The following is a 19,647-nucleotide window of genomic DNA, read 5'->3' as shown; positions in this document are numbered from 1 at the left end:
TCAAAAATAACTTTATTTTAATATGTTGGATAAACATCTTATTTTCTTTCGACAATAAATAAAAGTTTATTTTCGTATACTGAACAAAATAATTAATTTTCGCTAAAAAAACGCCCCAGTTTATTTTCGTATTTTGGTCAAAAATCATCTTTTTGCAAAATAACCTTGTTTTCGTATTTGAGTCATACCGCCATTTAATGGACTTGATTGTGAGCTGTTGCACTAATCGATTAAAATGTGGGTCATAAAATATTACATATTTAGTTTTGTAATTGTAATATTTAGTTTTGTAATTGTATTGATTAGAAAACTAATATCAATATTTAAATGGATTAAGATAAATCTAATGTTGTTTATGAACAAATAAATATTAAATAATAATATGTTTTAAGTCTAAGTATAAATATAAATAATTTAGTGAAATTGACAAGTTCCCAAGTGGTCTAGTGGTTAGGATTCCGCGCTCTCACCGCGGCGGCCGGGGTTCGATTCCCCGCTTGGGAAAATCTTTTTGCAAAATAGATGAGTTTGGTTCCCTGATTTTGATGCTTCTTTTTACAATGCAGGTAAGTACTTTTTATGAATTATACTAATAATCATTCATTTTTCGTCAATAACTTGATAGAATAGCAAAAGTTCACAGCTTTAGTTACTTTTTCCACGATTTAGCGTAAACCTATTTCGTACAAATTCATTTTCCTACCTTCAGCAACGACCAGTTTACACAGTCATATTTTTTTCAGAGTAAGTTTGTTTTTCGAACCAAAGGTCGAGGTATTGACGATAACCTTGATTTGCCGTCGCCGCCATGAACAATCTTCCTACCTGCTTACATCCTCGGCTAATTAAGGCTTTGGCGGCCATTATAACAAAATATATGTTTAGTACCGTATAATTTTAACAGACATCTTGTACAAGTCTCTAGATTATTATTATTATTATTATTATTATTATTATTATTATTATTATTAGTAGTAGTAGTAGTAGTAGTGGTAGTGGTAGTGGTAGTGGTGGTGTTGGTGGTGGTGTTGGTGGTGTTAGTGGTAGTGGTAGTGGTAGTAGTAGTAGTAGTAGTAGTAGTAGTAGTGGTAGTGGTAGTGGTAGTAGTAATATTTATATTAAGTCGCTTACAAGCTGCGTAGAAATTCAGTGGCTCAGTATGAAACATTTATGAGCGCAAAGTTAATATCAAGTTTTTTTTATTAATGATACTGTTAATAAACAATGTTGGGTAATTTCACTGTATCGTATCGCCGTAACGGCAACGATTGTTCTGATCACGCCGCGCTTAAAAAATAATCTGGGTTTTTCAGTTCGATCTTTAAACCAGGATCCAAAGTCTCTCTTTTCTGTACCGAAAACACTAGCTGTTAACCACATGCATTTCAATCGTCGGTATCTATCAAATAACAAGGATCTTCGCTTTTGGGGCTTGGAAAACAATTCTGTTGGTTTGCACACAACCATATAATATATCGGTCAATTGTAACCACGCCCCTCCCCCCCCCCCCCAGGTCCGGGGAATAGCGGGGACTTTGACTTTCGGTACAGCCAAGCCCGGGTAAAATCGCCGCCATGTGGGGACGAACTAATAGTTAAATCCCCACAAAATGCCCCCGCACCCCAGGGACCCTAGGTAAGGCCCATATGTCCCCGCTATATTTGGCGCAAAAAGGCAACACCATCGCATTCACCCGGCACTGCAGGGCCACGTGGAAGGTAAAAACACGGCCCATTTCCCGGCTATCCCCGGTATACGGCCACGGACCGGGGGGGGGGGGGGGGGGCGGCGTGGTTACAATTGACTGGTGCATACCGTCTGATGTTGAAGCCGATCTTAGAGGGACTAGACATCACATGATACCGTTGCAAAAATAAATGAAAATAGTTAAAAACTTACATAAACTTTTGATATCGTTGTGTACTTAAGGGGTATGAACGCAATTGGGTTGGTCAATGTGTGTGAAGTCCGAAGGACCCCACGCGTACTTTGACCAACCCAATTGCGTTCATATCCCCGATAATGACATCAACCCCGCAATTCATTCCTTATATTTACACCAATAGTCCATTATTTTATTCAAGAACCGTTAAAAAAATACTTCATTTCATTTAAGAAAACCTTTAAGTAATCCGTTTTTACCCATTCTGTAAATAGAACGACCCGACTATAACCGGAAACATTTTTTTTCAAATGACGTCACAATAACGTGGGAAAAGATCAACCACTTGAAATCACTTTAAAACATAAAATTGAAACACTTCTGGTACCAATATATTTAAAATATAATAAACTAACACTTTCAAAAATGTTGATCTATATTTTACGGGACCTGCAGACACAATACAACCAATAACAAGATCAATCGCTTTCAGGTATATTGTTATGCAATGAATTACGATCCGAACATATCCGAAGATTATGCGTTGAACGCAATTGCCGAAAGGCAGTTCATTTAAGGAATGGAAGTTGAGGTGTAAATATAACGGATTGAATCTTACTTACTGATGTATCACATCGCTTACGGCACATGTATCTTTCGTAGTTTTTCCGTATTTCTCCTGTTCAAAATTTACTGGTTCTGTCTACCACGTTAATCCCAGTAAATTTAAAATAATGCATTGAACTTATTTTAATAATTTCTTATTTTGTTAAAACCTATATAGTGTGCGTCTTTAAACGGGGATTAACTAAGGTCATAACCTTTGAACATTCGCTGTTCCATCAGAACTGGAATTGAAAATGGTTGAAAATGCATTTTGAGCGTATGTTATTACTTTTTTTTCAATATTAACATAAGTTAAATTGGATGTTTTAAGGGTGAAGGGGTACTAAATCCGATAGTGCACTTCCACTACTAGCCTGAGACCACAGTAAAGTTTCTTTATGTTTCATAAAGACACTATTAAAAGGAGTTGAGCGTACAAAGAGGGGTAAATAATGATAGCATAAACATTGCAATAATCAACTTATTGCCCATTATGACCTTTGTTTACTTTCGCTTTGTGAAGCAAATATTTGAAATTCTTCCAAACAAGTTAACCTGTGATTGGGATCCATACCCTGTGTCCAACAGTGGAAGTTTCAGTATAACAGGAATGTAAATAAACAAACAAATGACTATATTGTACATAAGACGGTGGATATCAAATTTTAATTTATAGAGGAATTATGATTTTGGTGAGGTATGGGGTCCGTGATCAAGCCAATTCGTCATACAAAATCATCAGCTCTTCGAGCTGCGTTAACAAGTGAGAAAATCCGTAAGCGTAACGAAAGACAGCAACCGCCAAGAAATGGACTGTCCGCCAACAGTTCAAGTCGCAACAAGGTAATATAATATTAAGCTTAACGTTGCTTGTGGGTATAATGAAACAAGATAATTGATACAGAAAAAAAAACTTTGTTGAATTTAAAATCAATGAACCTATCGTCTACAGCAGTTGTTCGGATTTTTTCATAGAACAAGCATTATATTTAATGCACAATCTAATCTTAATTATAATAAGCAGTTAAGTGTATTGGAATTAACGTAAATATGTAAAACAAGGAAGTAAATTATATGAAAGACGTAACATATTCATACTTTGTCAAGTTGATCTTTGGATATCGATTATATATAGTGCAAATACTCGATCAGACATTCACTTAAAGACCCCGGTGTACCGTACAGTACTAGCATGTGACCGCTTGACCTTATCAGATGCAGTCACAGGTCCGGCCAGAGACGCGACAGCGGTCGAGTGCCAACCTTGAGTTCTACAGCAACAAGATCCAGTCCAGACCTGCTCCAGGTGCGTCATGTTATTCCCCAGTTGCTCATTTTCTCAACCCATTCTATTACCTAGATGAAAAAACTGAATTTATCCAGTATGTATTGGTTTTGACATAGCAAGAATCGCCCTCCTTTCACAAAAAAATGTTCAGTCGAAAATAACCACAAGCGCTTTTGTCGTATTTTACGCCCCCAACCCTCCCCTCCTGGATTTGCCCTTGGCATGTATAGAATGTAGAAGCAATTGGCAAATTGAAAATAATTCAATCAAAGTTACAAATTTTAAAATTATAGCATCTGTACGACGCCATGCAGTAAAACGGTTTAATGATTTCAAAATGCCACTTTAGACAGACAGACAGAAACGTGTACACCTCGCTTAGTAGGTAGTTTGATTTTATTGTAACAATGGTTGCTTTTAGCTCACCTGAGCACAAAGTGCTCAGGGTGAGCTTTTGTGATCGGTCTATGTCCGGCGTCTGTCGTCCGTCGTTCGTCGTCCGTCGTCAACAATTGGTTATAATCATCTTCTCCTAAACCGCATTGACAATTTTTATGAAACTTCATAGGAATGATCCTTGGTTGTTGCTTTTTCAAAATTGTTCAAAGAAATTAATTCCATGCAGAACTCTGGTTGCCATGGCAACCTAAAGGAAAATGTCAACAATTGGTTATAATCATCTTCTTCTCCTAAATCGCTTGGACAATTTTGATGAAACTTCATAGAAATGATCCTTTGTTGGTGCTTTTTCAAAATTGTTCAAAGAAATTAATTCCATGCAGAACTTTGGTTGCCATGACAACCTAAAGGAAAATGTCAACAATTGGTTATAATCATCTTCTTCTCCTAAACCGCTTGGACAATTTTGATAAAACTTCATACGAATGATCCTTGGTTGGTGCTTTTTCAACATCGTTCAAAGAAATTAATTCCATGCAGAACTCTGGTTGCCACGGCAACCTAAAGGAAAATGTCAACAATAGGTTATTATCATCTTCTTCTCCTAAACCGCTTGAACAATTTGGATGAAACTTCATAGGAATGATCCTTGGTTGGTGCTTTTTCAAAATTGTTCAAAGAAATTAATTCCATGCAGAACTCTGGTTGCCATGGCAACCTAAAGGAAAATATCAACAATTGGTTATAATCATCTACTTCTCCTAAACTGCTTGGACAATTTTAATGAAACTTTATAGGAATGATCCTTGGTTGGTGCCTCTACAAAATTGTTTAAAGAAATTAATTCCATGCAGAACTGTGGTTGCCATGGCAACCTAAAGGAAAATGTCAACAATTGGTTATAATCATCTTCTTCTCTTAAACCGCTTGGACAATTTTGATGAAACTTTATAGGAATGATCCTTTGTTGGTGCTTTTTCAAAATTGTTCAAAGAAATTAATTCCATGGAGAACTCTGGTTGCCATGGCAACCTGAAGGAAAATATATGCTGTCGTGTCCGCGCTGTGACTTTGTCTTATATGGACAGATTTTAAAATGACTTGCCATGTTTTCGACATACCAAGACAACGTGTCGTGTGGAAGACCCATATCCCTACCTCTAAGGTGAAAGATACACTAAGTGTTTATTCACAATGGAATGCTGAATATGAGGATATAAGAGTGTTGGCTGTCAAGTATGGTTGGTATTTTTTCTATGCTCAGAGGCAATTTAAAGTAACTTGCAATATGTATTTGACACATAAAAGCAAGATCAACTTTTTATGTACTTGTTCATAGGTCAATGTCACATTCGGGGGCGTTTGTCACATACTGTGACAGCTCTTGTTCAATATTCTTTGAGAAACAAGCTATATTGATAACAAAGGTTAATCTCTTTTACTCAGGTAAGCGATTTAGGGCCATCATGGCCCTCTTGTTTAATGTAACTTTACAAAATTATATTGTATCTTTTAGGTTACACAATAGAAGAGATGTTAAAATGGAAGGGCAATTACGATATGCTGGAGAGGAACCATCGCTACATTCAGTGGTAGGACTTTAAATGTTTACTTTCAACAAATAAGGCGATGAGTCTTGTACTTAGAACTCATAATATATGACGAATTTATAGAGCTGAACTTACGAATATATGTAAGTACTAAACTGACGATTTTTTCTTTAAGTTGCAAGACAATGCCAAATGTTTCGGAAACTTAATAAAGTAAAGAAATATGAATAGAAGACTGTTTTTCCCCAGGCTCTTCCCCATCCCTGACGGGCGAGGTATGAACCATCTAGCCCAGCCCCTGCAGGCACACGAGGCAGAGGTGGGTACATTCTATTATGTGTTTAGGTGGGGTAACTCCTTTCACACAGAGTTGATAAGAGATGTGAAAATAGAAATTATCTTTGATATTAATGAACATAATTGTATAAAATATACAAGACTGACTATAGGTTGAACAATGTGCTACCTTTGACGAGCGGGAGATGTAGGTACTGTATATAGACAAACACTTGCTAAAAATATTCCAATCGTGTTTGAAATGTAAAAACTGTACATTGATACTACTTCCTCAAGGTTGAAAGAAAGTTGTGTTGAAGGCGTACAAGATATTCCTTCATCCCTATATTTATTTTGGTAAGACGGTAAAGAAACGAAATGTGATGACATGTTTATTGAAAACAACGGTCACTTTTTAGGCTATACGTAATGACGACCGACTGAGTAGGCGTGTGTTGAAGGCGTACAAGATGATGCTGCACTTCTATGGCATGGAGCTGGCCTCCGAGTTGGACGGGTCCGTCCGCCGCTGTGCCGAGAACTGGCGCCACAGATACAGGCACCTCAACAAGTAAGTGGTTAAGTGGTACAAGTTTCCGCTTCTCATCCAACCCCACTTTCATTGTCTCGCTACATTATTTTAAGATTCACCAAGGACACTTTTTCTCTGGATTCAATGATCAGAGCTGGTTTGTAACCAGTAATTGTGCATTATTAGTACCCGCTTACATTTCTGCAACGTCATTGGCCGTTCACAAAGGTTATTTCATTTCCGACGAAGCTATATAATAACATATATAAAAACTTCAAAAGTACTTCATGTAAACAATAGCATACCCCGCCTTCTCTAAGCAGGGATCGTGTTGGTAATTTCAAACTGCATATTTTTGACTGTTCACAACCAATATAAGCCCATGCATGGTGTCAAATAATGAAACAATGCATTTTATTGTTCACTTTACGATAAGCCTAAAGAAGGACAATCTTTTTTCACAATTGTCCCGGAATTGCTGTTTCAGGTCAAAGCACAACTACCTGCGCATTACCAGGATCATCAAAGCTCTGGGGGAACTCGGCCTCGACCGCTACCAGGTGCCATGGGTCCGCTTCATCATCGAGGAAGCGATTGACCACGATGAACTACCGGCGCTCAGGGGCAGCATCTATTACTGGATTTACGCCATAAAGGACCCGCACGAGGTTGATTTTATAAGGGACTCTGTGAAACGCGTCCTTCCGGAACCCTTCTGAATATATAATTATGAAGGCTTTTCTGAAGAGGAGGATGAGCCTGAGAAAGATTTCCAAGAATATTTAGAGCAAGATGCGGCGGGATATTTAAATGAGGGTGCGAAGAGTGAAGTTACTGAAAATGACATTATTAAAACATTAAATGAGACCAGCATTACAGGCAAACATGGAACTGGTAACCCTAACACACATTTTTACCGTGAGAAACTAACTAAGCGTAATTAAAGAATCTCCCAATTAAAAACACAAATCTAAATGGGCAAGGGATATGTCCAACTGTCTGCTTTACAGCATACTGAACGATAAAAATCTCCTATGATTTTGCGTTCGATTAGCAAGAAACTTTTGCCCGGTTAAGTTGATTATTATATTTTACACATTTCTGATTTGCCAGAAAAAAAAAACACACGCTGATGTCAGGATATGCTGTTTGTAAATACATAGTTTTTTATTTAAAACAATTGAATAGTTCATAAACTCAACATGGTATTCATGACCATATGCCTTTGCCACCCATGAACATACGGACAGGCACCCATCTTGGCTGGCTAAATTGATATTAACGCTCAAGGAAGTGCACTCGAAAATGAAGTCTGTGAATTAGAAACCAAGCTCGTTTATGCTGTTACAAGGCAGGATCGTCTTAAACAATACAGCCGACGAAACTGCCTGCGACTGGACGGAGTCAGAGGCCGACGGCGAAAGTACCGGCAAGCTAGTGACGGAAATATCCACTGCTATTGGGTCTGGTCAGTCCCTAGACGAAACTGATCGCCGCCATTGGCTTGGCAGACCTCCGCAAAAAGTAGCGTCGTTCAGCGATGTTGTTACTGGCACTGTCGCTGATAACAATGGAGCCCGGAATTTGCGCACCAACCACGCGGCATAATTATCAAGTGTATTAGTTACACATGTAAATCAAAACTTAACACTGGTTACACGGATGTTTAATAGAGATCTAACTAAACCACGTTGTGCACAACTGTTGTGACATTGCTTGCTTTACTGACGTGCGCGCATTTCTAATTTAGTTTTTTGTCATGTTTAATTTATAAATGAATAGTGTATATGCAGGTGCGTAGCTGACTGTACGCAAATACGCAGTTGTGTAATGATATTTTGACAGGTCGATGTTTATGTCACACCGAACACCGCGAATTTTAAATATAAACCGAAGGGGGGGGGGGGTGAATGAGTTGATTTGCTGTTCGTCAATGAACTAATTTCAATGTGCGTCATCCCAAGTTGGCCCTAGTTACGCGCCTGATATACCTACAACACGGGCATGTCTTGCCATATTTATTTACCTTTTTTTTAATTACATTGTGCAACTTCAGCTGTTTAAATGCTTAAATACAGTTTGCGTTAGAGAGGATATTTGTTTGGTTCAGAATAAGATCGTGATATATTTCACCGAATGAGAACCAAACGCTATATTTCGCGTTATATGGTTTAGCCATGATTGAAATAATTATATACGTTTGGTGTTCACGAAGTGAAATGTATTGCAATCTTACACGTACAGCTAAATAAAGGTAACAGGTGGCACTCTGTGTACGATCAAGCCTGTTTTTAATCTCATGATATTTATTTTACGATATCTGTGTATCGATAGATAGATAATTATCGCGAAAATTAAGCTATTAACAGTTAAACACGAAGCAATTCGTGAACGTTAACAGGTTATCTTATGGCAGTGATATGCCACCATAAAAAAAACAAAATAGTTCTAGTCGCTCAATCATCCTGCTCTCATGGTCTCCAACCTTTTACTCTATTCTCATACATTATACTTCATGTAGTTTCTCCATTCTTTAACGTATCAATGTGTTGTTTTTTTCATTTTATATTTCTATAATTGTTATTTTTAATAATTGTCTATCCGGCGAAGAGCCAGAATGTGTCCAAATCTTGCAATTCAAGTTGGAAAGGGCTCTCATAAGTTGTTTATCTTCTTTCAGCCCTGATTATTTTGTATACTATTGCATATGAATGTTCTCTGAAAATGAAATATGTTTAAACCAAATCAATATAAATAAGAATAAATTTAAAGTACTATAAACACCGTGAATGTATCATAATTTTATTTATTATTCCGCTTTTCGTAATAATCGTACGTAAACTTCCGTCTACAAATGCAGCAATTATGATATGCACTAACAAGAACCAGTGTAGATGTCAAAACAAAGAATCAATTCCACTGAATGAAGACAATGCGGTAATTATGTTAAATAACATGATCACTCCTTGTTGCCATGTTGCGCCTTAAACACGGCAAACTGGCGCACTTCCGGATTCTCGTACGGTCCTTTGTCCTCCAGTGACCAGTAGTCCACCCCGTGTCCCTTCTTAGGCTTTCCTGAAAAATATAAACATACAATAATGAACCATCGCGTGAACACTTGTTGTCACCATGCTTCGCCTTTAACATAACATAATGCGAAAACGTCTTGAAATATCGATATTTAAAAACAAATATTTATCAGTTACATTTGGAAAATATCACTCTTACCCTACCCCGAAAGTAGGTGAAATAATATCCATTAATCATTTACGCACCAGCCAATTGTAACCACGGCCCCCCAGGTCCGGGGAATAGCGGGGACTTTGACTTTCGGTCCAGTCAACCCCGGGAAAAATCCCCGCCCTGCGGAGACGAACAGATGGTAAAATCCCCGCCAAATGCCCCCGCAGCCCAGGGACCCTAGGTTATGCCCATTCCCCGCTATATTTCTGCGAAGACAAAACCTCCGCATTCACACGGCACTGCGCGGCCACCTGGGAAAACACGGCCCATTTCCCCGGCTATCCCCGGTATACCCCCGGACCTGGGGGCGGTGGTTACAATTGACTGGTGCATTACAGCGTAAAGAGCATATGCCATATTTGATATGAGAAAGGAAGGTTTGGCGTCATATTTAAATAAAGTGGTCGTTTAATTCGCACTATTTTAAACTACATACATCTTTACGTCCCACTTTGTTACCCCAGGTGCATTAATGTCATTTACAAAAATATTTGATGTAATACAAGAAGAAATGGGACTTGGAAATCTATAGATTTATTCCAGTCATATACCACGTCGCAATACGTAATTGCAGAGTGAGTATACAATAAAGTACGCCGTTTACAGCGGCGATGACCACTGCTTTGCCACTCGGAATAGCAGCACCCTGTTTGCAGTGTGTTACTATATGTTCTTTTGCAGCGACAAACATGTTATTGTTGTATTTGGTCACCAGTCACTTATACCAAAGTAAAGTTAAAGTTTGTTGTTCATAGAAACACGAAAGGTTGAAATGTCTGCCTTACTTTTAGCGCCGTCTACATCAGAATGGTAGAGTAAAGCGCGCAGCATCCGCTCAATATGACCGTGTCCATACGCTTCCACCGGATACGCTGGCTCATGGTGCTTTGGGATGTCCAGGCCTGGAAGTGAAGAAGATTTAAGTCTTTTTTTGTGGATTTTTTTGTCAAACGCCAATTTGGAAACTGTACAGGAGTGCGCAGTTTCCACTCCATGCTTGCTTAGTCACGGATGTATAATTCTGCAAATGCAATTTAACTAACATGACTAACGTAAGTAACTTGATAAATCTAGATCAGAATTTGTCTATAAGATGTGCAGTCATAAAGTAGATCACTAGATCAAGTTTTATGGTTTCAGGTTTTACGATTGGTGTCTTATGGCGTATAATTATATCAAGTAATATGATAGATCATGTATGCAAATGCTGGGGTACAAGGTCGAATTATAGAACACTCTTACTAAAAGAAAAAACAAATACCTCTAATTTCCATCTCCTCTGGGACTCTCAACACCTTGAGGAGGCGAAGAACTCCGAAAATGAGACCGGTAGTGGCCACCGTCCACAGCAGGATGACTCCCAGGCCCGCCAGCTGCCAACACAGGAACTGAAATGTGTTCACTTACGATTGATCGCACTAGTTTAATGTGATATTGAACATATATGTACATACCACAGGTGGCCGTAATCGGAATTAAATGATGATTTCTTTAGCAATAATTATATTATCATATTTTTCATCTTTATTTGTCGATACGGCCAACAATGGTACATGCTAAAGTATCCAAATACAGTAAAACTGCGATCGTTCGAGCAGGCGGTCGTTCGAAAATATATTTAATATTAAAATAGAAGGGAAATGGTCGGGACTAAGCCCCGACCTCGACCGATCGCCAGTTCTCGAACGACCGCCTGCTCGAACCATAGCAGTTTTAAATGTTTTTATATGTTTTGAAGTCACCTCTCCAAAAGCAAAGGCTTTAAAACCTTTTTCCTGATATCAAATTGATTATCCAGTTATTCCTACCAGCCCTGAGCGCGCGTTCCAGTGAAAGAAGATGCCCTCATCTTTGTGGAAGAATGCCAGCATCACGAGAGCCCAGACGCCGCCGCCAAAGTGAACTGAACGCAGAGAACATATTTGAGTTACCAGTTCTATCAATCAATCAATCTGATTAAAATCGTTTAATATGATTGGAATAAATGAAATAGCTCTATATACGAACGTGCGCATGCATCAAGTGGATCGTCGACGCCAAGTTTCTGGACACCCTGCGACACAAGGTGGTAGACCACGCCCGCCCCGAGACCCATGATAGCCGACTGCCAAGGATTCAACACGTTGCAGCCCGCACAAACCGACACCTGTGAACGATTTATACTGGTCGGATGGGCATAAATTACAAATTAAAATACGAATAACACTTGTTTATTATACTTAAAGGTATTGCTAATGATAGTCGTGGACTATCATTATTCTTATCAGTTTCGTCAACTATTGTATGACCAATAATTTCCAAGCGATCATGACGACCTACAGTTCAAACCATTGATTTAAGTGGACCTACCATTCCAGTTAGCGCCCCGTTTAGGGTGGCCATGAGACTCCAGTGACGGCTGCCTATTGGAGTCCACCGGGCGACGAACAGGGAGGAGAAGGCGGCGAACGAGGCTGCGATGATGGTGTTAACGATAACGCGACTGACAATTGCGCCGTCCCCCGGGTTGCTGATGGTGCCAAGGGACCCCCCATTGAACGCGAGAAAGCCGAACAGCAAAATGAATCCTCCAAGAGCCGCTATCTGTATGGTAAGGTAATTGGCTTGTGAGGTAAGGGCCTTCCATAATATGCATTGTGTAGAGTAGGCCAAACATGTACATATTTTCCATTAAAGTGATACTCGTATTTTAAATCAATACATACACATGTATAACAAACATAAATTTTGAGTGATAAACATTTAACGACTTCATAATAAAGCATTCATGGAAAATATTAATTACTGATAACAAGATTGTAACCGTTTTCTATAGCTGAAAACGCACAACTATTAAATGACTGGTGGGTCCTAAAATATTTACAACTATCGTCAAATAAGGTAGAAATACTGTGTTTGCTACACATTTATTTCGTATTAAACACGGTTTCCTTCATAAGAACCATTTTTTTCGATATTGATTTATCCCTTTCGGTAAATTAAAACAATTGTTTAAAAGTGGTACATCTTATTTGGGCGTAAGAGTGTATCTTTAAAATGCCGCATGAAAGTAACACAATCGAGATAAAAGGAATAAGTATAAACTTAATATCGTATATAGGAATAATTTAAATTTAGAAAGAAAACATATATCACAAGTTTTACCGGAACAGAGTGCCCTCTCACTATCATGTCGGAGTTGGATGTTTTCCCAAACCGACCCACACGCGGCCCAAGGATTGCCGCACCGACGAATCCCGCGGACCCGCCAATCACGTGCACCAGACCACTACCGGCAAAGTCCTACCAATCAGACGTTAAGTTGTGTATGTCAGACTTACAAAATCATGTATTGATTAGTGAAACAATGTAATATGTGAGCATAAGCAACAAATATTACATTTGTTTTAGTGTTTTGTCACCCAGTGGATGCCGAAACCAGTATTGTTGTCTTTTCGATATCGCATTGACACATTAAGGCTAAAACAACGTGAGCAACCAAACCCAAAATTCAATCAAACATTATTTCTATGAATATACTAACGAAAAACGTATTAACGCCAATGCCGTCCCCACATAGACTACGCCCCACGCCAGGACAGTCTTACATACCTATAACGTGGTAAGAGTTTTTACTAACAATGTAAGTCACTACGCCGATGTCGCCTCCATAGTCTACTCCCTGGGCCAGGAACCCGCCACCCCAATACCAGTGCGTAGCCACAGGATAGACAACGCCTGGAAAACAGTCGTTGCCTTCTAGTAATTTGATTCACAGTTCTTTTCGAAATACATTTTCTGGTTTCTGTTTTTTTATTGCCCAAATGTTCATTTATACAAACATTTATAAATGACATAATTATATATGTATACCATTTAATACAAACCGTTATACTAAATAATATCAATGTGAACAAATAAATATTGATCTAACTCTTTGTTTGAAAACTCCTATTAGCGTTTGGGACTTGTTTTCAAATAAAAAGGTAGACAAAAAAAATGGGAGAGGTGGTGTGTATTTGATGTTTTGAAATAGTGTTTTTAATTAAATGTTAAATTTAAAAATGAAAAAAACACCACCTACTAACTTTAAAAAACCTACTTGCTTTAAAAAAATGGATCTTATAAAGTACAGTTCTTTGGTGGATATTCATTCAAATGCGCTTTACAATACTACTATATACTGGAGCTGTTTTACTAAGATAATAAGTGTTCTAACTGTTGCCATCGTCTATTATATGTGTTGATTTTATTCTTCATTGTTGCTATTGTTTTCTCTATTTTTAGTCGTTTATTGAGATATATTTTTCCTTCACATTTTGATTTAAAAATGAAATATTTTCCTAGAAGTATCATAAAATTTATTTGATAACCAAATTTTTCTTTGTTTGGCATTAAATCACAAAAGCTAATGATTTTATATGATAGTTCTCTAAAGCTCACTTCATTGAAATAATTCGTTATGAATGTTCTAAATTCACCCCAAAACGTCTGCGAAATATGACACTCCCAAAACATATGGATGTTTGAGTCGATGTTCATTACACAAAAATCACATAACCTTGATGCAACAATATTGTACGTGTAAAGCTTATCATTGTTTGGAAGGATATTCATTATGTATTTATATTGGAATTCCCGAAGTTTCGTATCTATTGTTAGTTTGAGCGCCTGTGTGTACACATTTTTCCATTGTATAGAGTTAAGATCAAATTGAGATTCCCAGTTTTCTTCTCGAGTTCTATTTTCAGGTTTAAGTTGTATAATAAGATTCTTGTAGACTATTTTACTAATTTTTGTATTTTCCTCCATTTTATCTACAAAGTAAGTTGGTGTGTTATATGATATGCGTCATCATCATATGTTCACCCTGGTAAGTGTTTGATATTATATAGGACTTCCAATACTTCTTTTATGCGACAAACACACAAAACAATTATATATATGTATATATAGATATACCTGTTATTAAAAAGCTGTACACAAAATAGGCCAAGAACTCGCAGCGCTCGGCGACGGCCCCGGAAACAATGGTGGCTGTGGATGCCGCAAACGAATACTGGAAGAAGAAGTTGGCATATTCGGTCGTTGGAACTCCCTTCAGGGCAAAGTTGGAGTAGCCAATGAATTTATTCCCTTCCCCATAGGCAAGCGCAAACCCGAATATCCAGTAGGCAACGCCTGCTATAACTGAAAAAGAAGGTGTTTGTTGAAAAGATCAGTGTCCAAGTTTTCCGTTCTGACAGTTTCGAGTTTAAGCTGTCACTTTCAAGTCCGTGTCTTGGGTAAAAAAAGAATCGGTGATCCTCCTGACCAACTCATCCTCTCTGACAGACTCACCCTCTCTGACAAACTCACTCTCTCTGACAGACTCACCCTATCTGACAGACTCACTCTCTCTGACAGACTCACCCTCTCTGACAGACTCACCCTCTCTGACAAACTCACTCTCTCTGACAGACTAACCCTCTCTGAAAGACTCACTCTCTCTGACAAACTCACTCTCTCTGACAGACTCACCCTCTCTGACAGACTCACTCTCTCTGACAAACTCACTCTCTCTGACAAACTCACCCTCTCTGACAGACTCACTCTCTCTGACAAACTCACTCTCTCTGACAGACTCACTCTCTCTGACAAACTCACTCTCTCTGACAGACTCACTCTCTCTGACAAACTCACTCTCTCTGACAGACTCACCCTCTCTGACAGACTCACCCTCTCTGACAGACTCACCCTATCTGACAGACTAACCTATCTGACAGACTCACCCTATCTGACAAACTCACATTCTCTGACCAACTCACCACTCTGACAAACTCACCTGCTCTGACAAACTCACCTGCTCTGACAAACTCACTCTCTCTGACCAACTCACCCTCACTGACAGACTCGCTCTATCTGACCAACTCACCCCTTTCTGACAAACTCACTCTCTCTGACCAACTCACCCTATCTGACAAACTCACCTGCTCTGACAAACTCACCCTATCTGACCAACTCACCCTATCTGACCAACTCACCCGCTCTGACCAACTCACCATCTCTGACAGACTCACCCGCTCTGACAGACTCACCCTATCTGACCAACTCACCCTATCTGACCAACTCACCCGCTCTGACCAACTCACCATCTCTGACAGACTCACCCGCTCTGACAGACTCACCCTATCTGACAACATATTCTCTTTCACAAAAACACTCTCTATAGTCAAATTATGATGTTTTGAAGATTTTTATGAAATCAAAAAAGTCGACCGTAATATACTTGTTACGTATAGTATAAGTATTGTAGGTACATGTAGTATACTTTCATAACACTCATGTGCACTAACTTTCGTCTATTTTCGTAAGATCTCTCTATTACCACGTTTGAATATATTTAAACGCACCAATAATTGTATGATGGCAGATATCTGTCATTTCGCGAAATGGCAGAAATATGCCACCATATCATATAATTTGCTACGGCGATTCTTCGGTAAAATAAATTTTACTTCTTAAATAATTAAAAACTTGGATGCAAAAGTGCAGATAATTCAGGCAGGGCCAGTGTGCAGTGTACAGATAAGTACGAGAATTTCCTCTTACACGAGTCAATGACGTTCTTTATAAGGATGTTGGTCACGTTTTTGCTGCGGACGGACCCGGCCTCGTAAAACGCAAACCCACACTGCATGACTGAAAAGCATTAAAACAAACATAAATCGTTAAGATTTAGTTGGGTATAATCCAAACCTAAATGTAAGTAAAATCACCACAATCACCAAAATGAATCTACTTTTTACTTAGTATATAATCAGATTATTTTTAATGGATTCTAGACGCCATTTTCACAGTATTTTGAGTCGTTTATTGTTTGCCATGTACATAAGTATATCACAAGTTTCTGTGAACTTGATGTTAAAATCGGTTTAAATTATAGACCCAGGCGACTAATGTAATGGGATATTGCTTGAACAATTATTGCTTTTCCATCTGTTTGGGCACTACCCGAAAACTGTATATTTTCAACGCCATGCTGTTGCGCTTGAAGAAAACGATATGTATTTATAAATATATTCAAAAATGCATACATATATCCATCAATAACTAGAAACAAGTCAAAATTAGGAAATTAGTTTAGCTTTAAATAATTGTTGTCCATCTTGTTTAATCATAACCTACAGTTGTAGTGTCCGTGACGCATTATGTATTTATCCATATCTTACACCTTCGTCCGATTTATAATGAACCACTTTTCCTGGGTTTGAAGATTTTCTTGAAATATTCAATTCGCTCAAATACTCTGATATTTCTGTTTCAAATAAAGTCACACTGCTCAAGCAAAAGTCTGTGTCTGTGGCGCTGTAGTTTCCGTTACACAGCAAACAGTTTCTTTCATTATTTTTTTCTTATTGTCATAAACTTTTGCTTTGATACTCAAGATCTCGATAGAGGAGACACATTAATAGAAAGTTCTAACACATATACTATTCAATAGTTTATATTTTTGTATGGATATAATAACGACAAAAATTGAAAAGCTGTTCTCATAAAAATATATATCAAGAAATGCAATACACTTAATGAAGGGTTCCTTCATAGAGTTAATGCGAAATGATTCACAAAACAATAAAACATAATGGTTACTATTTTTGTGTATAATGATAGAAATGAGAAAACCCATGCCTTATCTGAAAAACCTAGTGCCAGACTTAAATAGATTATGAAAAGGTGAATAGGGTACTTAACTTCGAATGTAAAATCGGAACCATTGGAAGTTCATTTTAACCTAATTGCAACATATCTGGTCAAAATACTGACGAGCCTTTAACTCTCGAATACTCGATTTATGTGTGTCAAAAATGTTCATACCAAGTATGTCTAGGTCCGATATATTAATAATACATGCACAGGTATATGGAAAACAATTCTATTTTCATAAATTAACAGCGCATTTGACATGTATAGTGTCTTTAGAAGTGTAGATCGTCTTGTGGTTGTTTTTGTTGTTATGTTGTTAATTTTGTGCTTTAATGATAAAAACCAAGAAACACATTTTGACTTTGACCTCTACACAAAGCGGCTTGCAAATGACGAGCATCCCCACAAAGACCTTGACTAATTCGGCCTAAGCTTCGATATCTGACACTACTACACATGAAGGTCATTCGCAGGAAGACCTTGAAAAACCCCTCTACTTCCTCTCCTAGACATACCTGGACTTTTAACTTTGCACCAATACTTTGACTTTAACTCTATTAATGCACTTACACATGACGATCATCCCCATAATGACCTTGAAGAACTGGTCCACCTCCTCTCCTAGACTCATCTTGATCTTGAATTTTGAACCGACAGCTGAACTTTGACCTTGACCCGGGCTGCTTACGTTGACCTGACTTCAGCACGTGTCTCAATTTTCCATGACTACGTACAACACGGGCTGCAATTGACATGGGCTTTTATTGTCTGAAATCCCTAATAAAAGTTTAAAATTACCTTCTATAACATGTGGTTTAAGACCATAAACAAACATGTATGTCATTTGTATTACTTAAAATACATGAATGAACGAAGTAAGGCAAATCTGTTCCACATGAATATATTCTGGATATATAGGGCATCGATAGAACTTGCCCTCAACATTTAACGGCGTTGAATGAATTTTGTTTGTTTTGTTTTATAAGGAAATATTATATAATTTATAATTTAAGATATACATACCCCCATTTAATCACATGTTCGTTTAACACTATGTTATGAAAGATTATTGTTTTGTGAGCCGTCGCATTTTACCTATATATCAAGCGAAGTAGAACCGAAACATTTTAGATGAATTAATTGCATTTGTATTTTGATATTGTACTGAAGTGGAAAACAGTGATGGCTGGTTTCACACCGATAAACAATCAAATTAAACTAAAATTCCGCGAAACGTATATGTTTAACAACTGAACTAAGTGCAATATTGCCAACATATGTAGAGATGGTCAAATTCAACAATTCTAGGCCAACAACTCCATACAAATGTTGCAATCTGGTGGGCTATAAAACTTACGATAATAAAACAGGCTAACCAATTTATGCCCGAACATTGCTATCAAGTTCAGTGAATATTGATAAAGAAATGATTGATTAAGGGAGCATGTAAAGTGACCTGTGTTAATTTTTGACAATTATACGGCTGTAACACCTAGCTGTATGAAGAGTGCAATGAGAGCCATCAACTATTTGAGTGAACAACGATGTAGAAAGTTGCGTTGCTAACTTTAAAAAGTTCTGAACAATCGGACCGTCGTTTTTCTTTTATATTGATATTCCGGGAAGAAGATATAGATATCACCGAATATGATGAAAAACCCCGACACCGCCTAGCTCATAGTTGGTGATAATTGGTTGTAAAAGTGATTTATCTAAGATAAAATATTTAACATTTTTGTAATGTCGCATTAATTGTTTATAAAGCCATGTGATTCATCCTTGAGAAAATTGGTTTCAGACGAACGGACATTCCTATCACAACATTCGTGTAGAATACATGGAGGGGATACATATAAATGCAAAACTCAAACCCTATAGCACCTACTGTAACATTAACTTGAGCTCGTCAGATATGTATATATGTGTTCAAACATTGGTTTCGAACTTGAAATACTATAACGATTCTTTTTTTTAAAGTAGTTCTCCACTGTTGTTACGTGGAATTTTTTTTTCAAAACTAAGAGTTTCTTATCATTTCAATACACAATCGACAGTAACAATATCCTTTATTGCAACAAATACAACATCAACTAATACTATTTCACTAGATACCCTGCATACCCGCCCAGCGCATATCCCAAGCGCCGACGGTGCTACTGATGCTAATCAAAGTGTTCTAGTGTTGGATGTGTGCGTGAATAT

General features: G+C 37.8%; 2 protein-coding genes and 1 non-coding gene across 4 annotated transcripts; 2 read left to right on the top strand and 1 right to left on the bottom strand.

The window, feature by feature from the left end:
* Positions 1-432: 432 nt before the first annotated feature.
* Positions 433-504, top strand: Trnae-cuc (transfer RNA glutamic acid (anticodon CUC)). The gene has a single exon. It is a non-coding gene; the product is annotated as a tRNA-Glu (tRNA).
* Positions 505-2,941: 2,437 nt separating this feature from the next.
* LOC128230616 (opioid growth factor receptor-like protein 1) lies at positions 2,942-9,328 on the top strand. The gene is made up of 6 exons (XM_052943042.1): positions 2,942-3,332; positions 3,705-3,795; positions 5,693-5,768; positions 5,976-6,045; positions 6,422-6,573; positions 7,022-9,328. Exons 1-6 carry the CDS (start codon positions 3,189-3,191, stop codon positions 7,251-7,253), a joined length of 765 nt encoding a protein of 254 aa, XP_052799002.1. The 5' UTR covers positions 2,942-3,188; the 3' UTR covers positions 7,254-9,328.
* On the bottom strand, positions 9,323-18,563 carry LOC128230615 (putative ammonium transporter 1). 2 transcript variants are annotated; one of them, XM_052943040.1, is made up of 12 exons: positions 18,469-18,563; positions 18,016-18,187; positions 16,351-16,440; positions 14,722-14,949; positions 13,400-13,497; positions 12,925-13,062; positions 12,130-12,363; positions 11,788-11,926; positions 11,589-11,683; positions 11,042-11,168; positions 10,566-10,682; positions 9,323-9,612 (listed from the first exon to the last, which is right to left on the bottom strand). In XM_052943040.1, exons 2-12 carry the CDS (start codon positions 18,074-18,076, stop codon positions 9,494-9,496), a joined length of 1,446 nt encoding a protein of 481 aa, XP_052799000.1. In that variant the 5' UTR covers positions 18,077-18,187; positions 18,469-18,563; the 3' UTR covers positions 9,323-9,493. The 2 variants fall into 2 exon arrangements, with proteins under 2 accessions (XP_052799000.1, XP_052799001.1); XM_052943041.1 differs by having other exon boundaries at positions 18,016-18,222; positions 18,469-18,548.
* Between the last annotated feature and the right edge of the window lie 1,084 nt (positions 18,564-19,647).

The sequence above is a fragment of the Mya arenaria genome, chromosome 4 (genome assembly GCF_026914265.1).
Source record: "Mya arenaria isolate MELC-2E11 chromosome 4, ASM2691426v1".
NCBI lineage: Eukaryota > Metazoa > Mollusca > Bivalvia > Myida > Myidae > Mya > Mya arenaria.
Note: the sequence above shows the minus strand (reverse complement) of the source record. Positions and strands in the feature narration are given on the sequence as shown.